The sequence below is a fragment of the Pinus tabuliformis genome, chromosome 1_2 (genome assembly GCF_031772625.1).
Source record: "Pinus tabuliformis cultivar Carrire ecotype Pingquan chromosome 1_2, CPIR1, whole genome shotgun sequence".
In the NCBI taxonomy this organism is placed as follows: domain Eukaryota; kingdom Viridiplantae; phylum Streptophyta; class Pinopsida; order Pinales; family Pinaceae; genus Pinus; species Pinus tabuliformis.
The window spans coordinates 158,883,967-158,910,344 of record NC_142298.1 but is presented as its reverse complement, the minus strand read 5'-3'; the positions used below and the strand labels follow the sequence as shown (position 1 = coordinate 158,910,344).

Genomic DNA, 26,378 nt, shown 5'->3' with positions numbered 1-26,378 from the left:
CCAAGTGGTTGCATTTTCATTTAAAGTTTAAACAAACCAAAACACTTGAAGCTTTATACGTAAGATTCTTGAGAATTTTAAGTAGAATCGACTGTTCAACCAAAGGTTAACTGTCCAAATAGCGGTGGTATTCATCTTCTACAAACTATCCTATTTAAGAAAGCTTATGCTGTTTAAAATATCATGCACACTGTTAAAGGCTATGTTGTAGGTTCATGAATATAATTTGAGTTCAAATATTCCTGTTATCTGGTAATGGTGTCTAAGGAGTTTGGCTGAAGAGGCAATTTTATCATTCCATTACTCTTCTTCATCCTTGCTTTCACCCAAAAGATTGCAATATCATTCATGTTGTGAGAGGCCTTAATGATTTTATCTTTATATGTAAGATTCTTGAGAACTGGTAATTTCACATTTATCCATCAAAGAAAAAGCACAGAGCTCATTAAATTCTCTTCACATTGGATGCTGTTATGTAATGTATTTTTTTGCTACTATGCAATGGCAGGTTTCTGAATGGGTGAATATGTTACACCAAGTAGAGGAAGGACAACGTACAAACCAAATAAATGAGGCATTTCTCCAGGTATGAATTTTCCAAGAACTCCATTTTAAGTATTTGAGTCTCTTGAAATACATTCTATTTATAGGGAGTGTTACCGAGTTGGAAACAGGAGACTTTTAAGCCTGATAGAACTTTCCGTCATTTTCATAGGGATTTTTTGCAGTGTCTTGAAATTATGATTAGAATTTCAAAGTGAATAAACTAAGTTGAATTTAGGAACAGGAGACAGGCTAAGTAAGAACTCTGGTCATCCAGCTTATGAATGCACAGAATCCAGAAAACTAGTAATGATAAAACTAAACATTCTGTCAAAATTAGCAAATCTAGACAAAATTTTCTGTCATTTAAACTGTTTAAAACCATACTATAAAATTGAACTTCTATTTTCATTTACATCACAAGCTCTAAACTGTTTGCTTTAGTACATGTTACCCACCAAAAAGTGGGTAGCCCACAGGAAATTTTTCTCGTCCTTGGACAGTCAGCAAGCCAGCAGCCCCCTATTGATCAGCACTTGACATGATGCAATGGATCCTCCACATATATGCTTCAGTCATATTTCTTTCTCCCATTTGGCACTCCTCTTTGAAGGAAGGTGGGTCATCCATCGGCAGGTGCTTTTATCATTTTGCAATCATGTGCTTTTGCTTATTGTTTTGGGGCATACTAATATGAATCGAGAGGTGGTCCGGATGATTGACCAATATTGACTGTATTCTTGTTCCCTCATTTCACTTAGGTGGTTAGTCTTTGATCCTAGTCTAGTGGGATCTCCTCTGAGGCATTAGAGTTATAGGAAGGACACTATTGGGAAGGCTCTGATTGAAGTAGTGTGCCCATGATATCACATACTTACCACTTTCCATCATTCCCTTTATTCCTCATCCATTCTTTGGGCAGGTGGTCATTGGTGGGCACCTTCTCATCCTCATCCTTGGGTTTGGGCCGTAAAACATTGCCCTAAAGGTTAATGTTCTTAAAAGAAAAGTAAAAACAAAGAAAGCCACATTGAAAGAAAAAGGAAAAATGAAAATATGGCTGGTATTGAAATTAGTGCTTGGCCTAGCATGAGCTCTACCCCCCTCATCAACCATCAGCTGGTTCCTAGAGCACTTGATGCTCCACACATAAAAAGGGAACCCTTGTATTGTCCCAACCTCGATGAGCAATAAATCACCTCATTTTAATGTTGAATTGTGTAACTAGGTTCGGTCTTCATAATGACATGTAATTGTGACTTTTGTAAATGATGTGAAGAAGAAAATAAAATTATTATTGTAAGGCTTGGTTCATGGGTTTCATGAGCAAGGGATTTGTTAGTGGCTCCCATTGAGAGCCTTAGGATTTATCCTTTGAGTCAAAGAGTCAATGTCATGTATGAAGAGCTCTTCTTGAGCATGTGCCAAATATATATATATGTCTATAACGCCCTCCAATGACAAGCACAAGTCCCTCTCTTAAAGTCGGCCTCCAAACGAAGTAAAGATCTCATGTTGGCCTTACCTTATGGAGACACATCAGTTCACATGGCTCATGTCAGCTTATTTATGAAGACCAACCAACGTTGCATGAAGCGGGGACAACGAAGCGTCATTTCCCAAAAATCTAGGAAGCGAAGCGTCTACTATATATATATTTGCTATTTTTTATTTTTTGCATTTATATTTAAAAAAACATCCAAAATACCAAATTAGTTGTAGAAGACATGAAAACATGCATATTTTTACATAAATTAAGATAAATATGGCATCCATTGTACATCAATGATTAATTATTCCAGCATCAACCATCTACAATCTAGATTCCTTTTCTCTTGTCTAGCCTTTGCCTCTACATCAATTCTATAGGGATTTTAGTCAACATTGCCTAATTTTGATCAAACTGCTTAATCCTAAGTTGCAGGAAATGTTGGAGAAGGGTTCGTTTCCGGCCGGAAACGAGGAAACTTGTACTGTACGGCTTGGAAACGTGTTTCCGGCCGTACTGGCCCGTTTCTTGAGGAGGAAACGTGGCCAGTACGGCCGGAAACGCGTTTCCAGGCCGTACGATGGAGTTTCCTCTTCTAACTTGACTTTTTCTTGTATTTTTTATTTTATTTTTTCGCTTCTAATTTTTTATTGGGTGACTAAAATATCTTCTAGATGCCTCTCAAGTTATAAAAAAGAGGATTTTTTTGAGTGGGGCAGCCTAATGTTCAAGCCTATGGCCCTAGTGTTGATATGCAGTTCATGGTAATGTTAAATTCTTAAAGTAAAAGTGACATTCTCCTTTATTTTTCATTTTCATCCTTTTACTTAAATTTTTAACATTACCATGAAATGACTCAAGATGTTTGAGAGTGGTTTTGCCCTCATTGGATTTCATATGGAGAAAGTAGAATTTTAGATCTCACTCAAAATCCAACAGACTTATCTGTTTTTCAGGATTTCAGGATTGGGGGGATTGCAATGTTTCCATTGGATTTTGTCATGTACTAGGGTATGGAACTTGTATTTAATCAAGAGAACCAAGCCCTCTATGTAGGGGAGACTCCCAATAATCAAGAGCACGTAGGATACTAGGGTATGGAACTTGTATTTAATCAAGAGCACTAAGTTCGTTCAACTATGTAGGAGGAGACTCCCAATCAAGCACGAGACAAGAAATTAGAAATTTCTCGTGGTTGATTTTGGATATTGCTATTTTCATTATGTGATCATTCACGAGTAAATGTGATGTAAATTTAGAGACTTATAGTTTATGCATTGACAATTGACAATTTAATCATAATGTAATAAATTAGAATGTATCATATATGCTTTATGATTGCACATATTTCTTAAATGTCCTAATATATATATATATATATATATATATATTGTGTAAAATTTGGGGGGGTCACGTTTCGTACCTGTGCCGGTTTCGGAAACTCGTACCCATTTCCCTGTTTCGTGCAACTTAGGCTTAATCCAAGCCTTATAATATGGTAGAGAAAGCTTAACATGCCTGATCAATGATTTTGACTTGAGTGAAGGGTACCTAATTGTTAAGGCCACGACAAAGGAGTTCAACAATCAATAACACTAATGCTGGGGTACATATAGGGCTTGGTGCTCTTGATTAAATTCCAATCACATGCCCTCATACATGATATAATCCAGTGAAATGCCACAATCCCATTGATCTTGAAAACTGTTAAGTCTACTGAATTTTGAATGGGATATGAAATTCTATTTTCTCCATATGAAGTTTGATGAGGTTGGAACCACTCTCAAACATCACGAGTCATCTCATGGTAATGTTAAAAATTTAAGTAAAAGGATGGAAATGAGGGATAAAGGAGAATGTCACTTTTACTTTAAGAATTTAACATTACCATTAGGGAACATCTAGGAAGCGTCTAGGGAGTATCAAGGCGCATCTTGGGAGTATTCAAAAAGTGTAGTTCCTCACATAACAGTTCGAAATTTCAAAACAAAAAAACAAAAAATGCCCCGCAGAACCTTGTGCACCGTCCACCTTCTCTCGGATACGCTCGCGATCCGTGGTGGATACACGCTTGAACCTCCACAGATCCGCACCCGATCCTTTCCAGATCCGCGGATCAGGCAGTAGGAATCGCAGATCGGGCCCCACAGATCCAATTTTCCAGGAATCACCCAAAAAAGATGGAACCACAGATCCAATTTTCCGATCCGCGGTTCCACTGAAGGATTGGTGGCAGATCCGTACGGGATGGGATCTGCCTCTGGATCCTTGGGGGGGGGGATGGTTCCTGCAACACTAACCAACCACTATATAATATATATAGGGTGAAGGCACTTCGCATAAAACACAGTTCTGAAATTCGGATTCTTTTGTAGTTTTGGTGGACAATTACAGTGAAAAGTTTGGATGACAAATCACAGTACAAATATACCACTGAACCATATGACAAATCACAGTACAAATACCATTGAACCATATACCACTTGAGCATCACAGTGAATATGGTTCAGTGGTGTATCTTTAGGGTTCAATATTACATCTAAAGAAGAGGTTCGGTATCTTTGTCTAACACAATGACCATAGTTCGGTGTCATCACTTATGGTAGAAAGTCTGAAGTAGAAGGAACCCAAAGAGAGCGATCGAGAAGGAGGAAGAGGACTTGTGTCTTGGTCGTGAAGTAGCTTATAGGTCAAGGGTCTTGGTCTTGGTATTCCTCAATTGGAATCTCTATAAGAAGAATTTGTGAGGGTTTTCCTCTCAAAGAGTGAGAGGTATCAGAGCTAAGGTGTCAAAGTCAAGAAAAAGGGCATGCAGTCAATAGACACTCAAGGATCGAGTTTCAAGGAAGGCATCAAAGCAAAGTGAAGGATTTGAAGAATCAAACCCTAGATCAAAGAAGGAAGTCTACTTAAGAAGTCTTGGGATCATCAAATAATCAAGGCCAAAGCCTTATTTCCACTCAAGGCGAATAGATCTACAAATCAAGGCAATTAGAAGTCTACACCAACAAGTGTTGTCGGAATTTCTAAGTTTAACCCGTTAGAAATTCTTCCTGTACTATGTGGTTTATTTCTTCCTACTTGTTTAATTACTGAACAAGTTATTTACCATGTAAATACTGAAAATAAACACAAGTACAATATCAACATCTACAGATCATTAACTGAAAGAAAACAAGCACACAAGTGACAAAGTTGTTTTGTACCAATGTCCCCGGAAAAATCCAATGCGGGAAAACAGGTGTAGCTATTTAGAGGGTTTTATTATTATGCAGTTTTCAAAATACAAATAGGGTGCCAGAAATGGCTCACTTAACAGAGAATGCCCTCGGTAGTAGTACCTCTCCTTGGAGACAGATATTCCGACTGATCAATCATCGGATGAACGATCCCACAGCAACAATTGCAGCTTTCACTGCTCTGCGTCACTCTAATAAGGACTGCGTCACCCTACCCGGCTCACCAACTCCCAGTCTGTCCCACGAAATCCTCCCAGTGCTGCCTCTTGGCCCTGCGTCAGCTCTGCCAGCCTCTGTGCAACTTCTGAAGCTTCTGCGTCAGCGCTTAGACCCTCTATGTCACACACGCTGGCCTCTCTTGGCTCTGCACAGCTCCTAGCTGCCTCTGCGTAGGACCCAGCTGCCTCTGCGTCAACCTTTCCGGGCTCTGCGCTGTCTCTTTGGTACCAACTCTACCTTTGTTATGTATTCACTGCCCCTCGTTGCTAATCACTGATTTGATTTCTCTTAGCAAACCCCGCTTTAGAAAATCAAATGACTAATCACTCTGGTGTGTTCTCCAACTGACCCTCAGCCCTCTTCTTATACTTTTCTTGATGGTCCATCAACGACCGAGATTAAATCTCTAACCAATGGCTAAGATTAGATTTGGTTTGACCCATGACTTTTGGACCCTTCTAACCTAGTTTTATATTAATACCCATTAATATTTTATTTTTCCTAAGTTTAGACTTAGGAGCTCCATTAAAAATATTAATTATTTTAATATGTTTCAAACTAGTTAGAATCTGCCCAAACCATTTCTGGGTCTTGGAGATCTCATGTGCTTTAGTCTCTCCACCAATTTTCATGGCTAGAGCACATTCGATGCTACCCCAAATCAACACTCCCTCTTAGCGAGGATTGTGCTCTAGTAATACTCCACACTGAGCATCACCCTGATTATCTGGCACCAGTCCCTGTGTTGATGCTAGGCCTCCCCGCCCAACATCCTCTGCACTACTGCATCCTATACTGCTGCCCATGGCCCTGCCACTGCCACTGTTGCATCCATACGACAACTCCCTCTGCATCCATGCTGCTACTGGTTCATGCTCCCAACACTGCATCCCCTCTCGTCATGCTGCATCGTGCTACTACATACTGCTACTGCACTGCAACTCAGTTACTGAGAAGTAAGTAACTGATCCACCCAACTTCTAACATCTCTGTCAGGCTAGAAACACTCCCGATGTTGAAGCTCTCTCTGCTGCTAACAAGTGCTCCCCCTACTGACCTCTGCGCTATTGCAACAACTCCCTACATCTCGCACCGTTGCACACCTCTTTGTGCCATCCTGCACTGGTGCAACACTCGCGTGCTTCTCGCATTGTTGCAGCTTGCTAGCCTTGCGCTTCTTGGGGATTCCTGCACTGTAGCACTCTCTGCTGCTTCATCCGCATCCGTCTCTACCTACATCCGCCAGTCCTGCTACTCCTCTCTGGAGCTCCCGTAGCAAGGTATAATCCAAGATGTTGGGTGCCTCAAGGATCATGCCCCTCATCGCCTGTAGTCCTTTTGACTACAATTCGATGTCTCCCCACTTCTTCTCAATTGGCACATGAGCACTCATGGCACAATCGTCACCCTCCTCAACTTCTTTCTCTGCCCTCGCTGGCGCTGCCTTGGTCTCAGAAGCCTCTCCCTTGTTCTTCTTCCTTGGACACTGGTTCGCAAAATGACCCAGTTCCCCACAATGGAAGCACTTGACCTTGGAGAGGTCCTTCTTCTTCCGCTTCTCCTGCTTTCGCACAGATGCTAGAGCTGCATCCTCTTCTTCCTCCTTGATCCTGACCCCTTTACCGCTACTCCCTGCCTTGGTCAACCGTCTGATCTCTTCTTGTCAAAGAGTTGCCCACAATTTTTCCCAATCTGGAAGCTTCGTCCTGCCCAGTATGCTCTGGCCAAACGCTTCCCAATCCTCGGAAATTGCATTCAGTGTGGTTCTCACCATCAATTCCTCATCTGGCGTGGCCTTATGGAAGTTAGTTGGTCAGGGATCTCCTTCAATCGACCGAGGAAGACATCTATCTGCTCTCCCTTTTGCATCTGGTATGACCTTAGATATACCACTGAACCATATGACAAATCACAGTACAAATATACCACTAAACCATATACCACTTGAGCATCATAGTGAATATGGTTCAGTGGTATATCTTCAGGGTTTGGTATTACATCTAAAGAAGAGGTTCGGTATCCTTGTCTAACACAATGACCATAGTTCGGTGTCATCACTTATGGTAGAAAGTCTGAAGTAGAAGGAACCCAAAGAGAGCAATCGAGAAGGAGGAAGAGGACTTGTGTCTTGGTCGTGGAGTAGCTTATAGGTCAAGGGCCTTGGTCTTGGTATTCCTCAATTGGAATCTCTATAAGAAGAATTTGTGAGGGCTTTCCTCTCAAAGAGTGAGAGGTATCAGAGCTAAGGTGTCAAAGTCAAGAAAAAGGGCATGCAGTCAATAGACACTCAAGGATCGAGTTTCAAGGAAGGCATCAAAGCAAAGTGAAGGATTTGAACAATCAAACCCTAGATCAAAGAAGGAACTCTACTTAAGAAGTCTTGGGAGAATCAAATAATCAAGGCCAAAGCCTTATTTCCACTCAAGGCGAATAGATCTACAAATCAAGGCAATTAGAAGTCTACACCAACAAGTGTTGTCGGAATTTCTAAGTTTAACCCGTTAGAAATTCTTCCTGTACTATGTGGTTTATTTCTTCCTACTTGTTTAATTACTTAACAAGTTATTTACCATGTAAATACCGAAAATAAACACAAGTACAGTATCAACATCTACAGATCATTAACTGAAAGAAAACAAGCACACAAGTGACAAAGTTGTTTTTGTACCAATGTCCCCGGAAAAACCCAATGCGGGAAAACTGGTGCAGCTATTTAGAGGGTTTTATTATTATGCAGTTTTCAAAATACAAATAGGGTGCCAGAAATGGCTCACTCATCAGAGAATGCCCTCGGTAGTAGTACCTCTCCTCGGAGACAGATATTTCGGCTGATCAATCATCGGATGAATGATCCCATAGCAACATTTGCAGCTTGCACTGCTCTGCGTCACCCTAATAAGGACTGCATCACCCTACCCGTCTCACCAACTCCCAGTCTGTCCCACGAAATCCTCCCAGCGCTGCCTCTTGGCCCTGCGTCGGCTCTGCCAGCCTCTGTGCAACTTCTGAAGCTTCTTCGTCAGCCCTTAGACCCTTTATGTCACACACGCTGGCCTCTCTTGGCTTTGCGCAGCTCCTAGCTGCCTCTGTGTAGCACCCAGCTGCCTCTGCGTCAACCTTTCCGGGCTCTGCGCTGTCTCTTTGGTACCAACTCTACCTCTGTTATGTATTCACCGCCCCTCGCTGCTGATCACTGATTTGATTTCTCTTAGCAAACCCCGCTTTAGAAAATCAAATGACTAATCACTCTAGTGTGTTCTCCAACTGACCCTTAGCCCTCTTCTTATACTTTTCTTGATGGTCCATCAACGACCGAGATTAAATCTCTAACCAACGGCTAAGATTAGATTTGGTTTGACCCATGACTTTTGGACCCTTCTAACCAGTGTTGTTAAAAGCGCGATTAAATCGTGCTTTTTTGAAAAAAGCGCGCTTTTTTCCCTAAGCCGATTTAATCGCGCTTTTTATGGGAAAAAAGCGCCTAAAAATTTTTTTGCCGCTTTTTTCGAAAAAAGCACGCTTTTTTCGCAAAAAAGCTCGGGGTGCGGGGCAACGAGTTTTATAATGAAAATTTGGATTTTTTTTTGGTCATTTGGAAATCAATAGGATTAGACTTTCATTTTATTGTATATGACATTATGACATGATGAGATACATTATTATATTTTTTGTTGATATTTTCAATTAGTTTATTGTGTGCTTGACCATTCAGGGCTATGGATATTTTCATGAAAACTTAAAGAATATTAGCCTTGTAGACACAGTGTAGGCACCTTGCCTGTTTCATTGGTTTGAGAGAATGCTGGTTTGTCTCATTTCCTGAGTTGAATTGGTATTGCTTTGCAGTTTTCCTTTTTCCACAGGCTGTCCACAACATTTTATTGCTTGTTGGGCATTTTTCCTCTTCCACAGAGCTGTGCAATCAAATCTACACTTTGCTGAATTTACATATCTTTGGGCATTTTATCCATTGCCTGGGTGAATTTATACTGCCATGGGCATTTTATTCATTGCCTTGGTGAATTTTTATCCCCTTGGGTGTTTTATTCACTGCCTTGGTGACGCTATTCACTTACTTGGCTGATTTTACCTTGCTGGATGATTTCCTTTCATTGTTGGTTTGACTTCTGTTTGTTGATGTTGTGGATGGGCAGAGTTATAGTTTGTTGGTTGGTAGAATTTACCTTCAACAAGCAAAAATAATTAGTAAAGGAAGAGGCTATGGAAGCTGTTGCTATTGTAGCTCTTGAAGATGAATTGTATTCAAATTACACAAACAAGCAACAAACCAGATGTGGATCCATCTTGAAATATAAGGATAAAAATTTTCATTCCACAGGCCAGACAGGCCATAGTCTCTTTTATGGATCATATGGTATCAGAGTAGGGTCATCTGAAACCTTGAAGCAATTACCATGGGCAGAGCCTTGAAGAGGGAGAAGTTGGAAAAACTGAGAGATTTCAATAAGCAGATGATTTTTGAGGCTGAGCTGGGACTCAAGAGTCAGGACTTACTATTCAGGACATGATTCAATGTTATGTGTGATTTTAGTGCTAGAAATGATATTAAACATCTTATATATTAGTTTTTTTATCATATTTATGTGTCAATGTATTTATTTTATGTTGTAGATGGTTTAGATATTAAAAAAATTGAAAAAAAATGAAAAAAATTGAATATTTTTGTACCAAACGCTTTTTTCCCGCTTTTTTCCGCTTTTTTCTTTTTCCGATTTTTTCCGCTTTATTCCCGGTGCCGATTTAATCCCGCTCGCGCTTTTAACAACATTGCTTCTAACCTAGTTTTATATTAATACCCATTAATATTTTATTTTTCCTAAGTTTGGACTTAGGAGCTCCATTAAAAATATTAATTATTTTAATATCTTCCAAATCGGTTAGAATCTGCCCAAACCATTTCTTGGTCTTGGAGATCTCATGTGCTTTAGTCTCTCTACCAATTTTCATGGCTAGAGCACATCCGATGCTACCCCAAATCAACACTCCCTCTTAGCGAGGACTGTGCTCTAGTAATACTCCACACTGAGCATCACCCTGATTATCTGGCACCGGTCCCTGTGTTGATGCTAGGCCTTCCCGCCCAACATCTTGTGCACTATTGCATCCTGTACTGCTGCCCATGGCCCGCCACTGCTGCATCCGTACGACAACTCCCTCTGCATCCATGCTGTTGCTGGTTCATGCTCCCAACACTGCATCCCCTCTCGTCATGCTGCATTGTGCTACTACATATTGCTACTGCACTGCAACTCAGTTACTGAGAAGTAAGTAACTGATCCACCCAACTTCTAACATCTCTGTCAGGCTAGAAACACTCATGATGTTGAAGCTCTCTCTACCGCTAACAAGTGCTCCCTCTACTGACCTCTGCGCTATTGCAACAACTCCCTACATCTCGCACCGTTGAACACCTCTCTGTGCCATTCTGCACTGGTGCAACACTCGCGTGCTTCTCGCATTGTTGTAGCTTGCTAGCCTCACACTTCCTGGGGACACCTGCACTGTAGCACTCTCTGCTACTTCATCCGCATCCGTCTCTACCTACATCCGCCAGCCCTGCTACTCCTCTCTGGAGCTCCTGTAGCAAGGTATAATCCAAGAGGTTGGGTGCCTCAAGGATCCTGCCCCTCATCGCCTGTAGTCCTTCTGACTACAATTCTATGTCTCCCCACTTCTTCTCAATTGGGACATAAGCACTCATGGCACAATCGTCACCCTCCTCAACTTCTTTCTCCGCCCTCGCTGGTGCTGCCTTGGTCTCAGAAGCCTCTCCCTTGTTCTTCTTCTGCTTCTCCTGCTTTCCCGCAGATGCTAGAGCTGCATCATCTTCTTCCTCCTTGATCCTGACCCCTTTATTGCTACTCCCTGCCTTGGTCAATCGTCTGATCTTTTCTTGTCGAAGAGCTGTCCACAGTTCTTCCCAATCTGGAAGCTTCGTCCTGCCTAGTATGCTCTGGCCAAATGCTTCCCAATCCTCGAAAATTGCGTTCAGTGTGGTCCTCACCATCAATTCCTCATCTGGCGTGGCCCCTATGGAAGTTAGTTGGTCAGGGATCTCCTTCAATCGACCGAGGAAGACATCTATCTGCTCTCCCTTTTGCATCTGGTATGACCTTAGCTGATTCTCAAGGAGCATCTTCCTCTACACGGAAGTATGTTGGTACAATGTCCTCAAAGTGTCCCACATCTCCTTTGCCATTTCCTTCTCGACAATATGTGGTACCACATGATCCTTGACCACATCAAGGATGATGCATTTTGCCTTAGCCATTGCCTCCTCGTACCTGTCATTAGCCACTGGGTCAACTGGGATAGCCATCGTTCTCAAGGCGAAGCCTTTGATGCGATGTTTTTTCTAGAACGGACAAGATCCTGGCCTTCTAGACTACAAAGTTGGACGCTCTGTCTAGCCTGTCCTGATCTCTCAGCCCATTCACGGCCATCTCGTTGCTCTTCTGTCGACTCCTCTGAGTCTCTCTACTTCCCTCCTGGAAGTCCTCTGTTCGACTCCTGCTGAGTCTCTCTACTTCCCGTTTGGAAGTTCTCCTTTGGACTCCCTCTGAGTCCTGATTTCCCTCTTGGAAATCCTTCTACCAACGTCGAGTTGCCCCACTCCGATTGTCTGTGCAACTGCACCACTGATCCAGATTTCTTGGTTAGAAATCCGTCTCGGCATCAACTCCCTCCTCCTTGGTCTTGCCCTGTTAGGTACTGTTCTAACCACAGTACCTCACAAGCTTCACTCCACAAATTACCCACAATCTCCTATGTCCCAGCAATTGAAGGATTGAGCCACTTGGCTCTGCGCAATCCCGATACCGGCAAATTAGCTCCTCTAGCCAAGCGTTAGCCCTCTTGGCCTCTGTGTCTCTGCGTGAGCCTGATTCTGCCTCCCTTAGCCTTTCGCTGCCTGTCTCTGACCTAGAATGATGACGCAGTCCCTCTGCGTCACTACTTCCTCTTTCGTCTTCTGCAATCTGTCACTCGGGACAACTGATTCTGCTGCAAATGCTCTGCTCGGCTGATGCCTTTAGTTATCATGTGACCTGCAACACGCTCTGATACCATGCGAAATTTCTAAGTTTAACCAGTTAGAAATTTTTCCTGTACTATCTTGTTTATTTCTTCTTACTTGTTTAATTACTTAACAAGTTATTTACCATGTAAATACTGAAAATAAACACAAGTACATTATCAACATCTACAGATCATCAACTGAAAGAAAACAAGCACACAAGTGACACCGTTGTTTTTGGACCAATGTCCTCGGAAAAACCCAATGCGGGAAAACCGGTGCAGCGATTCAGAGGGTTTTATTATTATGCAGTTTTCAGAATACAACTAGGGTGCCAGAAATGGCTCACCCAACAGAGAATGCCATCGGTAGTGGTACCTCTCCTCAGAGACAGATATTCCGGTTGATTAATCACCAGATGAACGATACCACAACAACAATTGCAGCTTCCACTGCTCTGCGTCACTGTGATAGGGACTGCATCACCCTACCTGGCTCACCAACTCCCAGTCTGTCCCACGAAATCCTCCTAGCACTGCCTCTTGGCCCTACGTCAGCTCTGCCAGCCTCTGTGCAACTGCTGAAGCTTCTGTGTCAGCCCTTAGACCCTCTGCGTCACACACGCTAGCCTCTCCTGGCTCTGTGCAGCTCCTAGCTACCTCTGCGTAGCACCCAGTTGCCTTTGCGTCAACCTCTCCGGGCTCTGCGCTGTCTCTCTGGTACCAACTCTGCCTCTGTGCTATGTATTCATTGCCTCTCACTGCTGATCACTAATTCGATTTCTCTTAGCAAATCCCACTCTAGAAAATCGAATGATTGATCACTCTGGTGTGTTCTCCAACTGACCCTCAAGCCTCTTCTTATACTTTTCTTGTTGGTCCATCAACGAATTAGATTAAATCTCTTGTCAACGGCTAAGATTAGATTTGGTTTGATCCATGACTTTTGGACCCTTCTAACCCAGTTTTATATTAATACCCATTAATATTTTATTTTTCCTAAGTTTAGACTTGGGAGCTCCATTAAAAATATTAATTATGTTAATATCTCCCAAACCGGTTAGAATTTGCCCAAACCATTTCTGGGTTGTGGAGATCTCATGTGCTTTAGCCTCTCCACCAATTTTCATGGCTAGAGCACATCCGATGCTACCCCAAATCAACAAGTGTGTTGGATCCTACAGTCCTTAGCAAAAGACCACAAAGACCTTCATCAAGATGAAGAGATGTACAAAGCAAGGCAGCCCAAAGTATAGATATTCAAGAGAAGCACTTCAACGACAAACATCATATCATCTCGGAGAAAGTTGAAACCCTAGAAGCATTTCTAATCTTCACTCATTCACTGCCAAAGAAGCGGAAGTATCTTGAAGGCGAGAAGGCATTATCTTCATCTTGAAAAGCTATAAGGCAAGTTCCCTCTCGTTGAAGCTAGGATCCCCTCCTTATCCCGGAAAAATATCATCCGAGGAAGCAACAAAACATCCTCATCTATCACCATCAACAAAGGAAGCTAGATCTAAAGGCGTTGACATCATAAAAGGAACAATCTCCTTTATTGAGGAAGGGCTTTTCATTTGGAAGAAGATCATCCAAAAGGGGCACTAATACATCTTCTTCAAGCACCATCAAAGTGATCAAGTTGAAGATTTCATCTTCACTTGTCAAGTAAGTATCTTTCATTATATAATCAAATTTGGTAAAATGACTTTGTTTTGCTAGGAGATCTATAAGCTGGTTAGGTCATCGAAATTCCTTGCATGGAAAAAGAGGAAAGACATGGTCCTCAAAGAAAGTAAAGTCATTGAACATATCAATGAAAAGATCTCCTCTGAATAAATGGAAAGGGATTCTTATGAAAGGTCCCCTCATATAGCGGGATTGGAGACATCTAAAAGAGATATGATAAATTGGTAGAACTATTCTCTAAAGATGCGATAAAGAAAGGTCATATCACTTAGATCTGATCGACACAAAATTGTAGGTATCAAAGGATGAAGGGATATCTTCATAAGATCTCAACTGCAAGATTTGGGAGAGATGATAAGGAGATAATCATCATTGTTCTAAATGCACTAACTGATGAACAAGGTAACAAATGTCTATGAGGATAAGAAGGCTATCCCATTCAACAACTTGTGGTTTCTATGCAAGATAGAAGAAGACAGGTTGAGGGCAAAAAGTATTCAGACATTTGCCAAAAGGAAAGAAGAACATAGCTAAGAATCAATGCTATACATGAAAGATTGTCCTAAGCTTAAGAAGGGCAATAACAAGAAAGATAGAGAAGAAGTCCATTTCACTGAAGAAGTGGAGAAAGCTGAAAGAAGGAAGTCCAAGAAAGAGGAAAAGAATTAGAAGTAAGAGCTTGTGACTTCACCATAGGAAACATGAAGGATGTCTAATAGTCAACTATGAAGGATATAGCTCTTGGGAACCTCGTTGGAAACTTAAGGAAGAAGTCATATAGGACAAGTCTTATCATACATCAAGTCAAAAGGAAACTCTGCTGGATAGGGATATGCAAGATCCTTAAGATTCTCTGATGGAATCCTCATCGGAGGGTTCACTGATCTAGATATGAAGCAAGTGTTTCATCAAGAACTCCAAACTTGTGGAATTCATGGGATAATGGTATGATGACATAAGAGATGAAGCAGATCAAGGGGTTGAAGATGTTTTCAATCAAGGAAGTTGCTGAAAGAAGCCTAGATGACCTAAAGGTAAATGAGGTATGTATGCTTATATTCGACTTTATAAAGTCATGTTGTATGGTTGCAGGTAACATGGATCACTGCTCGATCTTGAGAAGCATGATCAAAGGAAAGATCTCTTCCTATGAAAGCTTGCCGGAAGGCATGGGTCACACTAGATGAAATCAACATAATATGTCGTCATATGAAGTATGAGGTGTGTTGTCGCGCAGATTGACACGACAACGCTCAAACCGAGGGCTGTAACTCTGATCCCCGATCCCTCCGTTTAAGCCTGTCTCCCACGGCTAAGGGGGGTAGACCCTTCGAAATGATGAAGACCAACTGCCGACCAGTTGGTTGGGAGACACGATATGAAAAGCACTAAAAGGACTTAGAAGTCAAAAGACCAGTGCCTTGTGGAGTAAATGTTTAGTTGTTTAATTATCAGATGTTGTAACAATATAAACCATGCAGATCAAGCATTTATCATCAAAGCTAGAACGATGCAAGATACAAGTTAAAACTACAACGCTCTTATAATGACAAAAGCTCAACAACGATATTTTAGCAATTGAGATCTTGAAGGATAAAAGCTTTAAACAACCACGAAATTATAAATCATTAACCATATGCAGCTGATCTTTAAGATGGTCATTCATGTGCAGACTTGTCTTAAAATAAACATTTCATCCCAAAGAAAATTTTAAATCTCAGCGTGAAAAATATGACGTGATGAATTCCCGAGAAAAACTGAAAACTGGCAAAACTTCCCACAATATTTTTTATGATTTTCAGGCAAAAATTTAAAACAAAAATTCCAACTAAATGCAAAACCTAAACATTCTATCTAAAAACTTTTCTTTTATATTTTAAAACAAAATCAAAATTTTATAAAACAAATCTAAACTAAAATAAAAATGAAATCGAAATCTAACCAAAAAAAAAAAACTATTGCTAACCTACGCTTAACTTTTTTTATTTTATTTTATTTAAAATACAATTTAAAAAATCTAAATGAAATAAAATCGAAACTATAGTTATAAATCAAAGCCCTAATCTAAGGGACTAAAACGTAAATGACTATTCGCTTAGCGTAATGGCAACAACAGGATGCTTCAATGGCATAAATCGTAGGAGCGTAAGACGATATGCTTACAACGATAGAATCATAGCCCTGAGAAAAAAAATCGACGAGTGAATGAGAGAAACCGACGGCGTTTGCAAAAAATCGATTTAAGCTTACAAAAATACGTGAAGACAGCGGCAATGGCAAACAGTGCGAGACTTACCTGAAGTGCTTGCGTATAAATCGAATTTTACCTGACGTGATGGAATGTTTCAATGGCACTATCAGAAATCGAAACCTCCCACAGTCGACGGCGGCAATGAGATTTAACGCAGACGTGTGAAACTATTTCGAACGGGTTTCCTTACATGGAGCTGTTGGCAGCCTGAAATCGATGTATGTTTTGCAGGTTCATGTGCGGGTCAAAGGAGAGGCTACGCATGCGTGGAGAAATTGGACGGCGGCGGAGGGAACAACGAAAGTGCACGAGGAGCTCGGGGGTGAAGCGGATCGATTTGAAATTGGCTTTGATGAAACCCGTAAATTGTTAATCCAAATTTCACTTGTGTGCAGGTTACAGATGGCTGGAATGGTAATGGGGAATTTTGCAAATCGATGGGAGCTTGTTGGCGGAAAGGACGCAGAACACACGCACCCAGGGTCGCTTTGATGCCCACACCTTCATGTATTTCCCGGCCGCTGCTGTAAAAAAATTTAAATTTAATTCATGTACAGGTGACGTCCAGGATAAATTTGCAGTGTTTGAAGGCAAGTAGAAACGTGCTTGACGGAAAGATAAAACCCAATGCCGTATGCAAGAATTATAATGGTCACTGTAACCTGCAATTTGCAAGAAAAACCCAGATGAAAAACTGCATATAAGGCAAAACTTGAAACCCTAATAAGAACTTTGATGAATCCTTGAAATTTCTCAGAAAACCTGCAAATCGAAATAGAAAATCGATACAAGAAGAATGTGTACAGAACCAAAATTTGAAACTTCCCAGATCAGTTAAACAAAATTGCAGATTTTGGCCCCTTTTTAGCCAGATTTAACAATAATAACAGAAGTACTGTCAAAACATCAGAAAACTTCAAATTTACTGTGAACAAGCTCGATAAAATCTCTCATGTAAACCAGAAAAACAAGTCTAAATGATTAACCCAGGGCAAAATCAGCTGGGCTCTGCAAGGAAAAGCTTGTGGGAGTCGGCTGGTTCAGCCTAGAACTTCCCCAAACGCCCACCAATATTCTTCAGTAAAGGTTTTTTTGCACAGCTCAAGCAACCATCAGTAAAGAGAGCAAGAATGCTGCCAGATCTCAAAAAGCAATGGAGATACCTGCCATTACTTTTGAAACCCTAACACCACTCAAACCCTAGTAAGTGAACAAGATACTTGTGCTCACAATACTCTAAAAAAAACAAGCTATTATTAATGGCTGAAAAATGAAATATGCAGAAAGTTAAACATCTCACAGCACTTCCAGAGAGTAACACCAGCAAGATTTGGACCCCAAAGTCTTCTTTTATTAACCAGAAACAGATTACAAGAGAGCTTCTTCAGTACAAGACTCACAGATCCAATTGATCCGAAAATGACCCCTAGCACCCTACTTAAAGGAAATGATCCCAACGGCTAGTTCGAGTGATCCATGTCGAAATGATCTTGACCGTCGATGAGGATCAAGACATCTCTTAATCTCATCCGTCGAAATTGTTAACTTATTAAAAAATAATATTTTGCATGCATTCAGTCAAAATATTATTATTTTATTATTTAGGGTTTTTTGCTTTATTTTATAATTTTTTATTATTATTTTTATTTATTTATTTCATTTTTTAATTTTTTTTTTTTAAATTTTTTTTAATTTTATTATTTTATTTATTTTCTTAAATGGATCATCGAACTAAGCCTTTGGAAACATCACCTAGGACCTAGGACTTAGGACTCATGAGGGGATTTAAAACATTTTCCAACCCTCAAGACACATTACATCATGACCTTTTACAATTTACATCTTAAGGGGGAAAACCCCTTTATCATAGACCCTCATAAATCACCCAGTTTCTACGACACAATATAATCTAGCAGATTAACACACTAGGATTCTCCTAAAGTTCTAATAACAAAATGCATCTCGGCTTTGGGGTCAGGCTGAAGGAAAACTCTGCCGATCATAGATCGGTGAGACGAAAAACCTTCCGGGACGTAGATTATCATTAGAAAGTTAGGTCCACCTAGGCAATTTTACATAAACGACTCATATCTGCTAAGATTATTTACAATTCATACATGCAGACTGGGTTTACAATTAAACTGATCAAGTTGCTGATGACTGCAAGCTGGCACGGACACGTCGATCAGGTGCTACCCCTTTTTGCGAAGAAAAGGGGGTGTACTGCATGGGTAGTTGACCGGTAGTGGTCAACAAGGTGGTACTTCAATTGAGAAACTTTGAATGGAAGCTCTTGGGAATGAAATGTGTGAAGAAAGGAAGAGATTGTGAGATACGCAACCATGGTAAAGGCAATTGACATCCAAAAGACCAAGAAGATTTGACTAAGAAATCTCCCAAAGAGATATGAAGACTTTGATGGAAGTCTAAAAAAGATGGAGGCCCTTGACAATGGATATCTTTGGGAGAAGTGTCAACATGTATGTGTGAAAATTCCTAGACTCGAAGGAACCCCCACTGCAGCGAATCTGAATCTACTTCACCTACTTGATTTTCAAATTACATTCATCAAGTTATTCTTTTGAATACTGAAGCAAATTACCTCTGCAGCCTACACTAATTAAATGTTTGATCTCATGAAACAAAAAACAGAGCAAAGAACAATATACATAGGACACAATTATTTTCGGACACAATAGTCCCCGAAAAAACCCAATGTGGGAAAAGTGGTGCAACAACTATGACGGTTTATTATTATGCAGGAGAAATATCTGAATACAAATATAGGATGCTCATCTAGCAATCCTTTACAGAGAAAATACTGGCGGAAAATTTGAGTGAGTTTTACCTTAATTCAGTCGACAGAATTCTGGTTGGTCTGGCACAAGACTAGCTAACCTCGACGATTTTTGCGTCACCTCTTATGCCCTCTGCGTCAGCTTTCCTGGCTGTTCTCGATAGTTCTGGCTGTTCCTGACAGTTCCGACTTCTGTCCTCTTCGTCAGCTTTCTCCAATGTTCCGACAGTTCCCGACAGTTGCAGCTGGTCCTGGTAGTTCCAGCTTCTACTCTTTGCGTCAACTTTCCTGGCTGTTCCGATAGATCCCGACAACTCCGAATGTTCTCGACAGTTCCGGCTTCTATCCGTCAGCTTTCTCCGCTGTTCCGGCAATTCCGGTTGTTCTCGACAGTTCCGGCTTCTATCCTCTGCGTCAGTTTTCTCGGCTTTGAGGTAGTTCTCAGTAGTTCTGGCTGTCCCCGGCAGTTTCGGCTCTTGCGTGACAGGCATATTTTTTGCTCTATTGGCTCTTTCCGCCTTTCTGTTTGTATTCTCCGTAAAGTCCTTCTCTTGGATTCTCACTGCCCCTTTGCTGCAGAATGATCACTTAGTTCGAATTTCTCAGCTTCCTAGCCCCAGAAATCGAACTCTAGATCAATTTTCTGTCTTTGTGTGTTTTTTTAAATGAACCCAAAGTCTCCATTTTATACTTTTCATGTTGAGTCTTCAATGACCAAGATTAAGTTTCTAATCAACGACTAAGATTAAAACATGACTTGATCCGCCTTCTACATCATTCTTACCCATATTTTGATTAATACCCATTAATATTTTAATTTTCCTAAGTTTAAACTTAAGAACCCCACTAAAAATATTAATTATTTTAATAAAATACAATTCGGGTGGAGTTTCACCAAACGGTTTCTGGGTTTTTTAGAACTTATGTGCCTTAGCCTCTTCACCGATTGTCAAGGCTAGAGCACTTCTGATGCTACCAAAAACTCACACTCCCTCTTAGCGAGGAAAATGCTCTAGCAACAATGTCCACTTGCACGTTGCTTTGTTTCTGAAGCACCACCTTTCTGCATTGTTGCTGCCACTAACACTGCGCTGCTAGTGCCCATGACACTGCCACTGCCATTGCTGCATCTGTAGTACAACTCCCTCTCAAACGTTGCATCTGCTATGCTGCTATAACTGCCTCTGCTAACGCTGCATCTGTACTGCAACTTAGTTGCTGAGCGAAGTAATTGAAAAACATCCAAAACTAACTGAACTTAACTGTGTTTAGCTTAATACAATGAATGTTGGAATATGACTGCTGCTGATTCTGACCCTCCGAATCTTCTGCGCTGTCACTGACTCCTGCACTGTGCCAATTGCACTGCATCCAAACTTGCTCTGCGCTGATCAGTCTTTGGTCCCAAGCCACTGCATCTGTCCTCCAAACACTCCATTGCATCATCTGACACTAAGTCCATCTCGCTACTGCCGAATCTCGGGCTCCCGTAGCAAGGAATTGTTCTAAGAGGTGGACTCCTCAAGGATCTTACATTAGTCCTCCCAACTACAACTCAATATTGCCCCATCTTCCTCCTGGAGATGGGCGGGCACTCATGGCAAACTCATCCTCGTCAATCTTTGCTGAAGCAGCTTTAGGATCATGTTTCTCATCCTTGTCCTTTTTCTTCAAAGGACATAGGGATGCATAGTGGCCCATCTCGCCACAACTAAAACATTTCACCTTTGAAATGTCCTTTCGCTTCGATTTCTGCTGTCCCTTCGATGCTAGAGCTGCATTCTCCTCCTCCTCCTTCGTCTTTGTGCCACTCCCACTGCTTCCATTGAGGTTGACCTTCACTAGGTCCCTCCTTAACTCCTCCTGTTGAAGAGCTGCCCACATCTCCTACCATTAAGGTAGTTTTGCTTTGCCCAATATGCTTTGGATGAAAACTTGCCATTCATCTGAGACCCCACTGCATCAAGCTGGTCTCTAGTGTCCTGAAGACGTTGAAGATAGAGGTTCACCCCTTCTCCTTTCTGCATCAAAGTCCGCTGCAACTTCTACTCTAAATACATCTTCCGCTGTTCGGAAGAGCCTTCATATAGAGAAGACAAGGCTTCCCACATCTCTCGGGCTGTATCCTTGCCCTGCAAGTGTGAGACCACATGATCTCGAACTCCATTGAGAATGAGCCTCTTTTCCTTCCCCTGCTCGGCTTTGTACTTCTTCTTTTGATCGTTGTCAGCAGGAACAACTACAACACTATTGACGTAGGCCTCGAGATCATATTCCTCCAGAACAGCTAAGATTCTGGTCTTCCATATGACATAGTTGGAAGCACCTTCCAACCTGTCCTGATCTCTGAGCCCATGTGATGCCATTTCACCCAACTGTCGAACTGACTCCTCTAGTCACTGCTTAGCACAATTGCCTAGCAAATGAGAAATTCAAACTTTCTGGCAGAAAGTTATATGAGGAGAAAATTCCCCTTCTACGTGTCTTGGTTCTTTTCCAGCGGATTTCTGCCCCGACAGAAAATACGCTCTTCTAGCACTGCGCTAAGGCTCTGCGTCACTCCCTCTGCCTATACAAGTTGAAGAATCGGAAATTGTACCTCTTTGTCGACTCACTGAGAGAGAGATTTCTTCGAATCAGCTTATTGGCAAGGACCATGCAATCCTTCCAAGGGGATTCGAACTGCTGCGAAGTGCAGCTTTCGGACTCGCTGCTCATAACTGAATCTGCTCTTTCCTGTTTCAAAATCAAAGCTCTGATACCATGTGAAAATTCCTCGACTTGAAGGAACCCCTACTGCAACAAATCTAAATCTACTTCACCTACTTGATTTTGAAATTACATTCATCAAGTTATTCTTCTTAATACTGAATCAAATTACTTTTGCAGCCTACACTAATTAAATGTTGGATCTCATGAAACAGAAAACAGAGCAAAGAACAAGATACATGGGACACACTTATTTTTGGATGCAATAGTCCCCGAAAAAAGCCAATGCGGGAAAATCGATGCAGCAACTCTGAGGGTTTATTATTACACAGGAGAAATATCTGAATACAAATCTAGGATGCTCATTTAGCAATTCTTTACAGAGAAAATACTGGTGGAAAATTTGAGTGAGTTTTACCTCACTTCACCTGGCAGAATTCCGACTGATCCGGCACAAGACTGGCTAACCCCAACTATTTCTGTGTCACCTCTTCTGCCCTCTGCATCAACTTTCCCGGTAGTTTCGGCAGTTCCCGGTAGTTCCAGTTGTTTTTGGCAGTTCCGGCGTCTACCCTCTCCATCAACTTTCCCGGCAGTTCCGGCAGTTCCGGCTGGTCTCGGTAGTTCCGACTTATTCCCTCTGCGTCAGCTTTCCTGGTTGTTCTAGCAGATCCCGACAGTTCCGGCTTCTGCCCTCTGCGTCAGGTTTCCTGGCTGTTCCGACAATTCCCGACAGTTCCAGCTATTTCTGACAGTTCCGGCTTCTACTCTCTGCGTTAGTTTTCTTGGCTGTTCCGGCAGTTTTGGCTATTCCCAGCAGTTCCAACTTTTGCATGACAGGCAACTTTTCTGCTCCGCTGGCTCTCTTCGCCTCTCTGTTTGTATTCTCCGGAAAGTCCTTCTCCCGGATTCTCAATGCCCCTTTGCTGCAGACTGATAACTTAGTTCGAATTTCTCAGCTTCCTAGCCCTAGAAATTGAACTCTAGATCAATTCTCTATGTGTGTGTGTTTTTTAAAGGAATCCAAAGCCTCAATTTTATACTTTTCCTGTTGATTCTTCAATGACTGAGATTAAGTCTCTAATCAAAGGCTAAGATTAAAACATGACTTGATCTGCCTTCTAGATCATTTTCACCCATATTTTGATTAATACCCATTAATATTTTAATTTTCCTAAGTTTAGACTTGGGAACCCCATTAAAAATATTAATAATTTTAATAAAATACAATCCAGGTGGAATTTCACCAAACAGTTTCTGTGTTCTTTAGAACTCATGGTCTTAAGCCTCTCCACCAATTTTCAAGGCTAGAGCACTTCCGATGCTACCAAAAACTCACACTCCCTCTTAGCGAGGAAAGTGCTCCAGCAACATTGTTTACCTGTGTGCTGCTCTGTTTCTGAAGCACCACCTTTCTGCATAGCTGTTGCCACCAATACTGTGCTGCTGCTGCTGCTGTATGGCTGCCCATGACACTGCCATTGTCATTGTTGCATCTGTACTACAACTCCCTTTCAAACGCTGCATTTGCTATGCTGCTATCATTGCCACTGCTAACGCTGCATCCACATTGCAACTCAGTTGCTGAGTGAAGCAACTAAAAAATATCCAAAATTAACTGAACTTAACTGTGTTCAGCATAATACAATGAATGTTGGAATATGACTGTTGCTGATTTTGACCCTCTGAATCTTCTGCGCTGCTGCCAAACTTGCTCTGCGCTGATCAGTCTTTGGTCCCAAGCCACTGCATCTGTCCTCCAAACACTCCACTGCATCATCTGACACTAAGTCCAGCTCGCTACTGCCGAATCTTGGGCTCCGATATTAAGGAATTGATCCAAGAGGTGGACTCAAGGATCATGCCTACATGTACTCCTCCTAACTACAACTCAATATCGCCCCATCTCCCTCCTGGAGATGCATGGACACTCATGGCAAACTCATCCTCGTCAATCTTTGCTGAAGCAGCCTTAGGATCATGTTTCTTATCCTTGTCCTTTTTCTTCAAAGGACACTGGGATGCATAGTGGTCCATCTCGCCACAACTGAAACATTTCACCTTTGAAATGTCCTTTTGCTTCGACTTCTGTTGTCCCTTCGATACTAGAGCTGCGTTCTCCTCCTCCTCCTTCGTCTTTGTGCCACTCCCACTACTGTGATTGAGGTTGACCTTCACTAGGTATCCTTTTACCTCTTCCTGTTGAAGAGCTGCCCACATCTCCTCCCATTAAGATAGTTTTTCTTTGCCCAAAATGCTTTGGACGAAAACTTGCCATTCATTCGAGACTCCATTCAGGGCTATCCTCACCATCGCGGTTCGCTGAGTGGACTCCACTGCACCAAGCTGGTCTCTAGTGTCCTGAAGACGCTGAAGATAGAGGTTCACCCCTTCTCCTTTCTGCATTAAAGTCCGCTGCAACTTCTGCTCTAAACTACTGTTCGAAAGAGCCTTCGTACAAAGAAGACAAGGCTTCCCACATCTCTTGGGTTGTATCCTTGCCCTGCAAATGTGAGACCACATGACCTCGAACTCCATCGAGAATGAACCTCTTTTCCTTCCCCTGCTCGGCTTTGTAGTTCTTCTTTTGATCGTTGTCAGCAAGAACAACTACAAGAGTATTGACATAGGCCTCGAGATCATATTCCTCCAGAATAGCTAAGATTTTGGTCTTCCATATGACAGTTGGAAATTCAAACTTTCTGGCGGAAAGTTCTCTGATGAGTTTATTCTCCTTGTATGTGTCTTGGTTCTTTTCCAATGGATTTTGCCCTGACAGAAAATACGCCCTTCTAGCACTGCGCTGAGGCTCTACGTTACTCCCTCTGCCTCTACAAGCTCACAGTTCGGAAATCATACCTCTTTGTTGACTCACTCAGAGAGAGATTTCCTCAAGTCAGCTTCCTGGCAAGGACTGCGCAATCCTTCCAAGGGGATTCGAACTGCTACGTAGTGCAGCGTTCGACCTCACTGCTCAGCACTGGATCTGGTCTTCCCTGTTTCAAAATTAACGCTGTGATACCATGTGAAAATTCCTAGACTCAAAGGAACCCCTACTATTGCAAATCTGAATCTACTTCACCTACTTGATTTTTAAATTGCACTCATCAAGTTATTCTTTTGAATACTAAAGCAAATTACTTCTGCGGCCTACACTAATTAAATGTTAGATCTCATGAAACAAAAAACAGAGCAAAGAACAAGATACATGGACACACTTATTTTTGGACACAATAGTCCTCGGAAAAACCCAATGCGGGAAAACCGATGCAAGAGCTCTCAGGGTTTATTATTATGCAGGAGAAATATCTGAATACAAATCTAGGATGCTCATCTAGCAATCCTTTATAGAGAAAATACTGGTGGAAAATCTGAGTGAGTTTTACCTCACTTCACTTGGAAAAATTTCGGCTGATCCGGCACAAGACTGGCTAACCCCAGCTATTTGTGCATCACATCTTTTGCCCTCTGTGTCAGCTTTCCCGATAGTTCCAGCAGTTTCTGGCAGTTCCGGCTTCTGCCCTCTTCGTCAGCTTTCCCAGTTGTTCCGACAGTTCCCAGCAGTTCCGGCTAGTCCTGATAGTTCTAGCTTCTGCCCTCTACGTCAACTTTCCTAGCTGTTCCAGCAGATCCCGGTAGTTCCGACTGTTCCCGCCAGATCCTGCTTTGCATTAGCTTTCTCGGTTGTTTGGGCAGTTCCCAACAGTTTCGATAGTTCCCGACACTTTCGGTTGTTCCCGGTAGTTCCGGCTTCTGCCCTCTGGATCAGTTTTCCCGGCTGTTTCGACAGTTCCCGACATTTGCGGCTGTTCCCGATAGTTCTGACTTCTGTGTGACAAGAAGCTTTTCTGCTTTGCTGACTCTCTCTGCCTCTCTGTTTGTATTCTCCGGAAAGTCCTTCTCCCGAATTCTCATTGTCCCTCTGCTACAGAATGATCACTTAGTTTGAATTTCTCAACTTCCTAGCCCCAGAAATCGAACTTTGGATCAATTCTTTCTCTCTTTGTGTTTTTGAAAATGAACCCCAAGCCTCCATTTTATACTTTTCCTGTGGAGTCTTCAACGATCGAGATTAAGTCTCTAATCAACAACTAAGATTAAAACATGACTTGATCCACCTTCTAGATCATTCTCACCCATATTTTGATTAATACCCATTAATATTTTAATTTTCCTAATTTTAGACTTAGGAATCCCATTAAAAATATTAATTATTTTAATAAAATACAATCTAGGTGGAATTTCACCAAACATTTTTTGGGTTCTTTAGAACTCATGTGCCTTAGCCTTTCCACCAAGTTTCAAGGCTAGAGCACTTCCGATGCTACCAAAAATTCACAATATGCAGGATGTTGATACCTAGATGAAGATGTCATGATGAAAGACCATTAGAAAGGTAAGTCTGAT

At 41.7% G+C, this 26,378-nt stretch overlaps 1 protein-coding gene across 2 annotated transcripts in view; it reads left to right on the top strand.

Annotated features, from left to right (window-relative positions):
• The window catches only part of LOC149204987 (protein SIEL-like), a 252,601-nt gene that overhangs the window by 29,732 nt on the left and 196,491 nt on the right, over positions 1–26,378 (top strand). For both annotated transcript variants that reach the window (XM_089393396.1, XM_089393397.1), the window contains exon 2: positions 509–586. In XM_089393396.1, the coding sequence (XP_089249522.1) occupies positions 509–586 (78 nt within the window). The remainder of the gene's footprint in view (positions 1–508; positions 587–26,378) is intronic.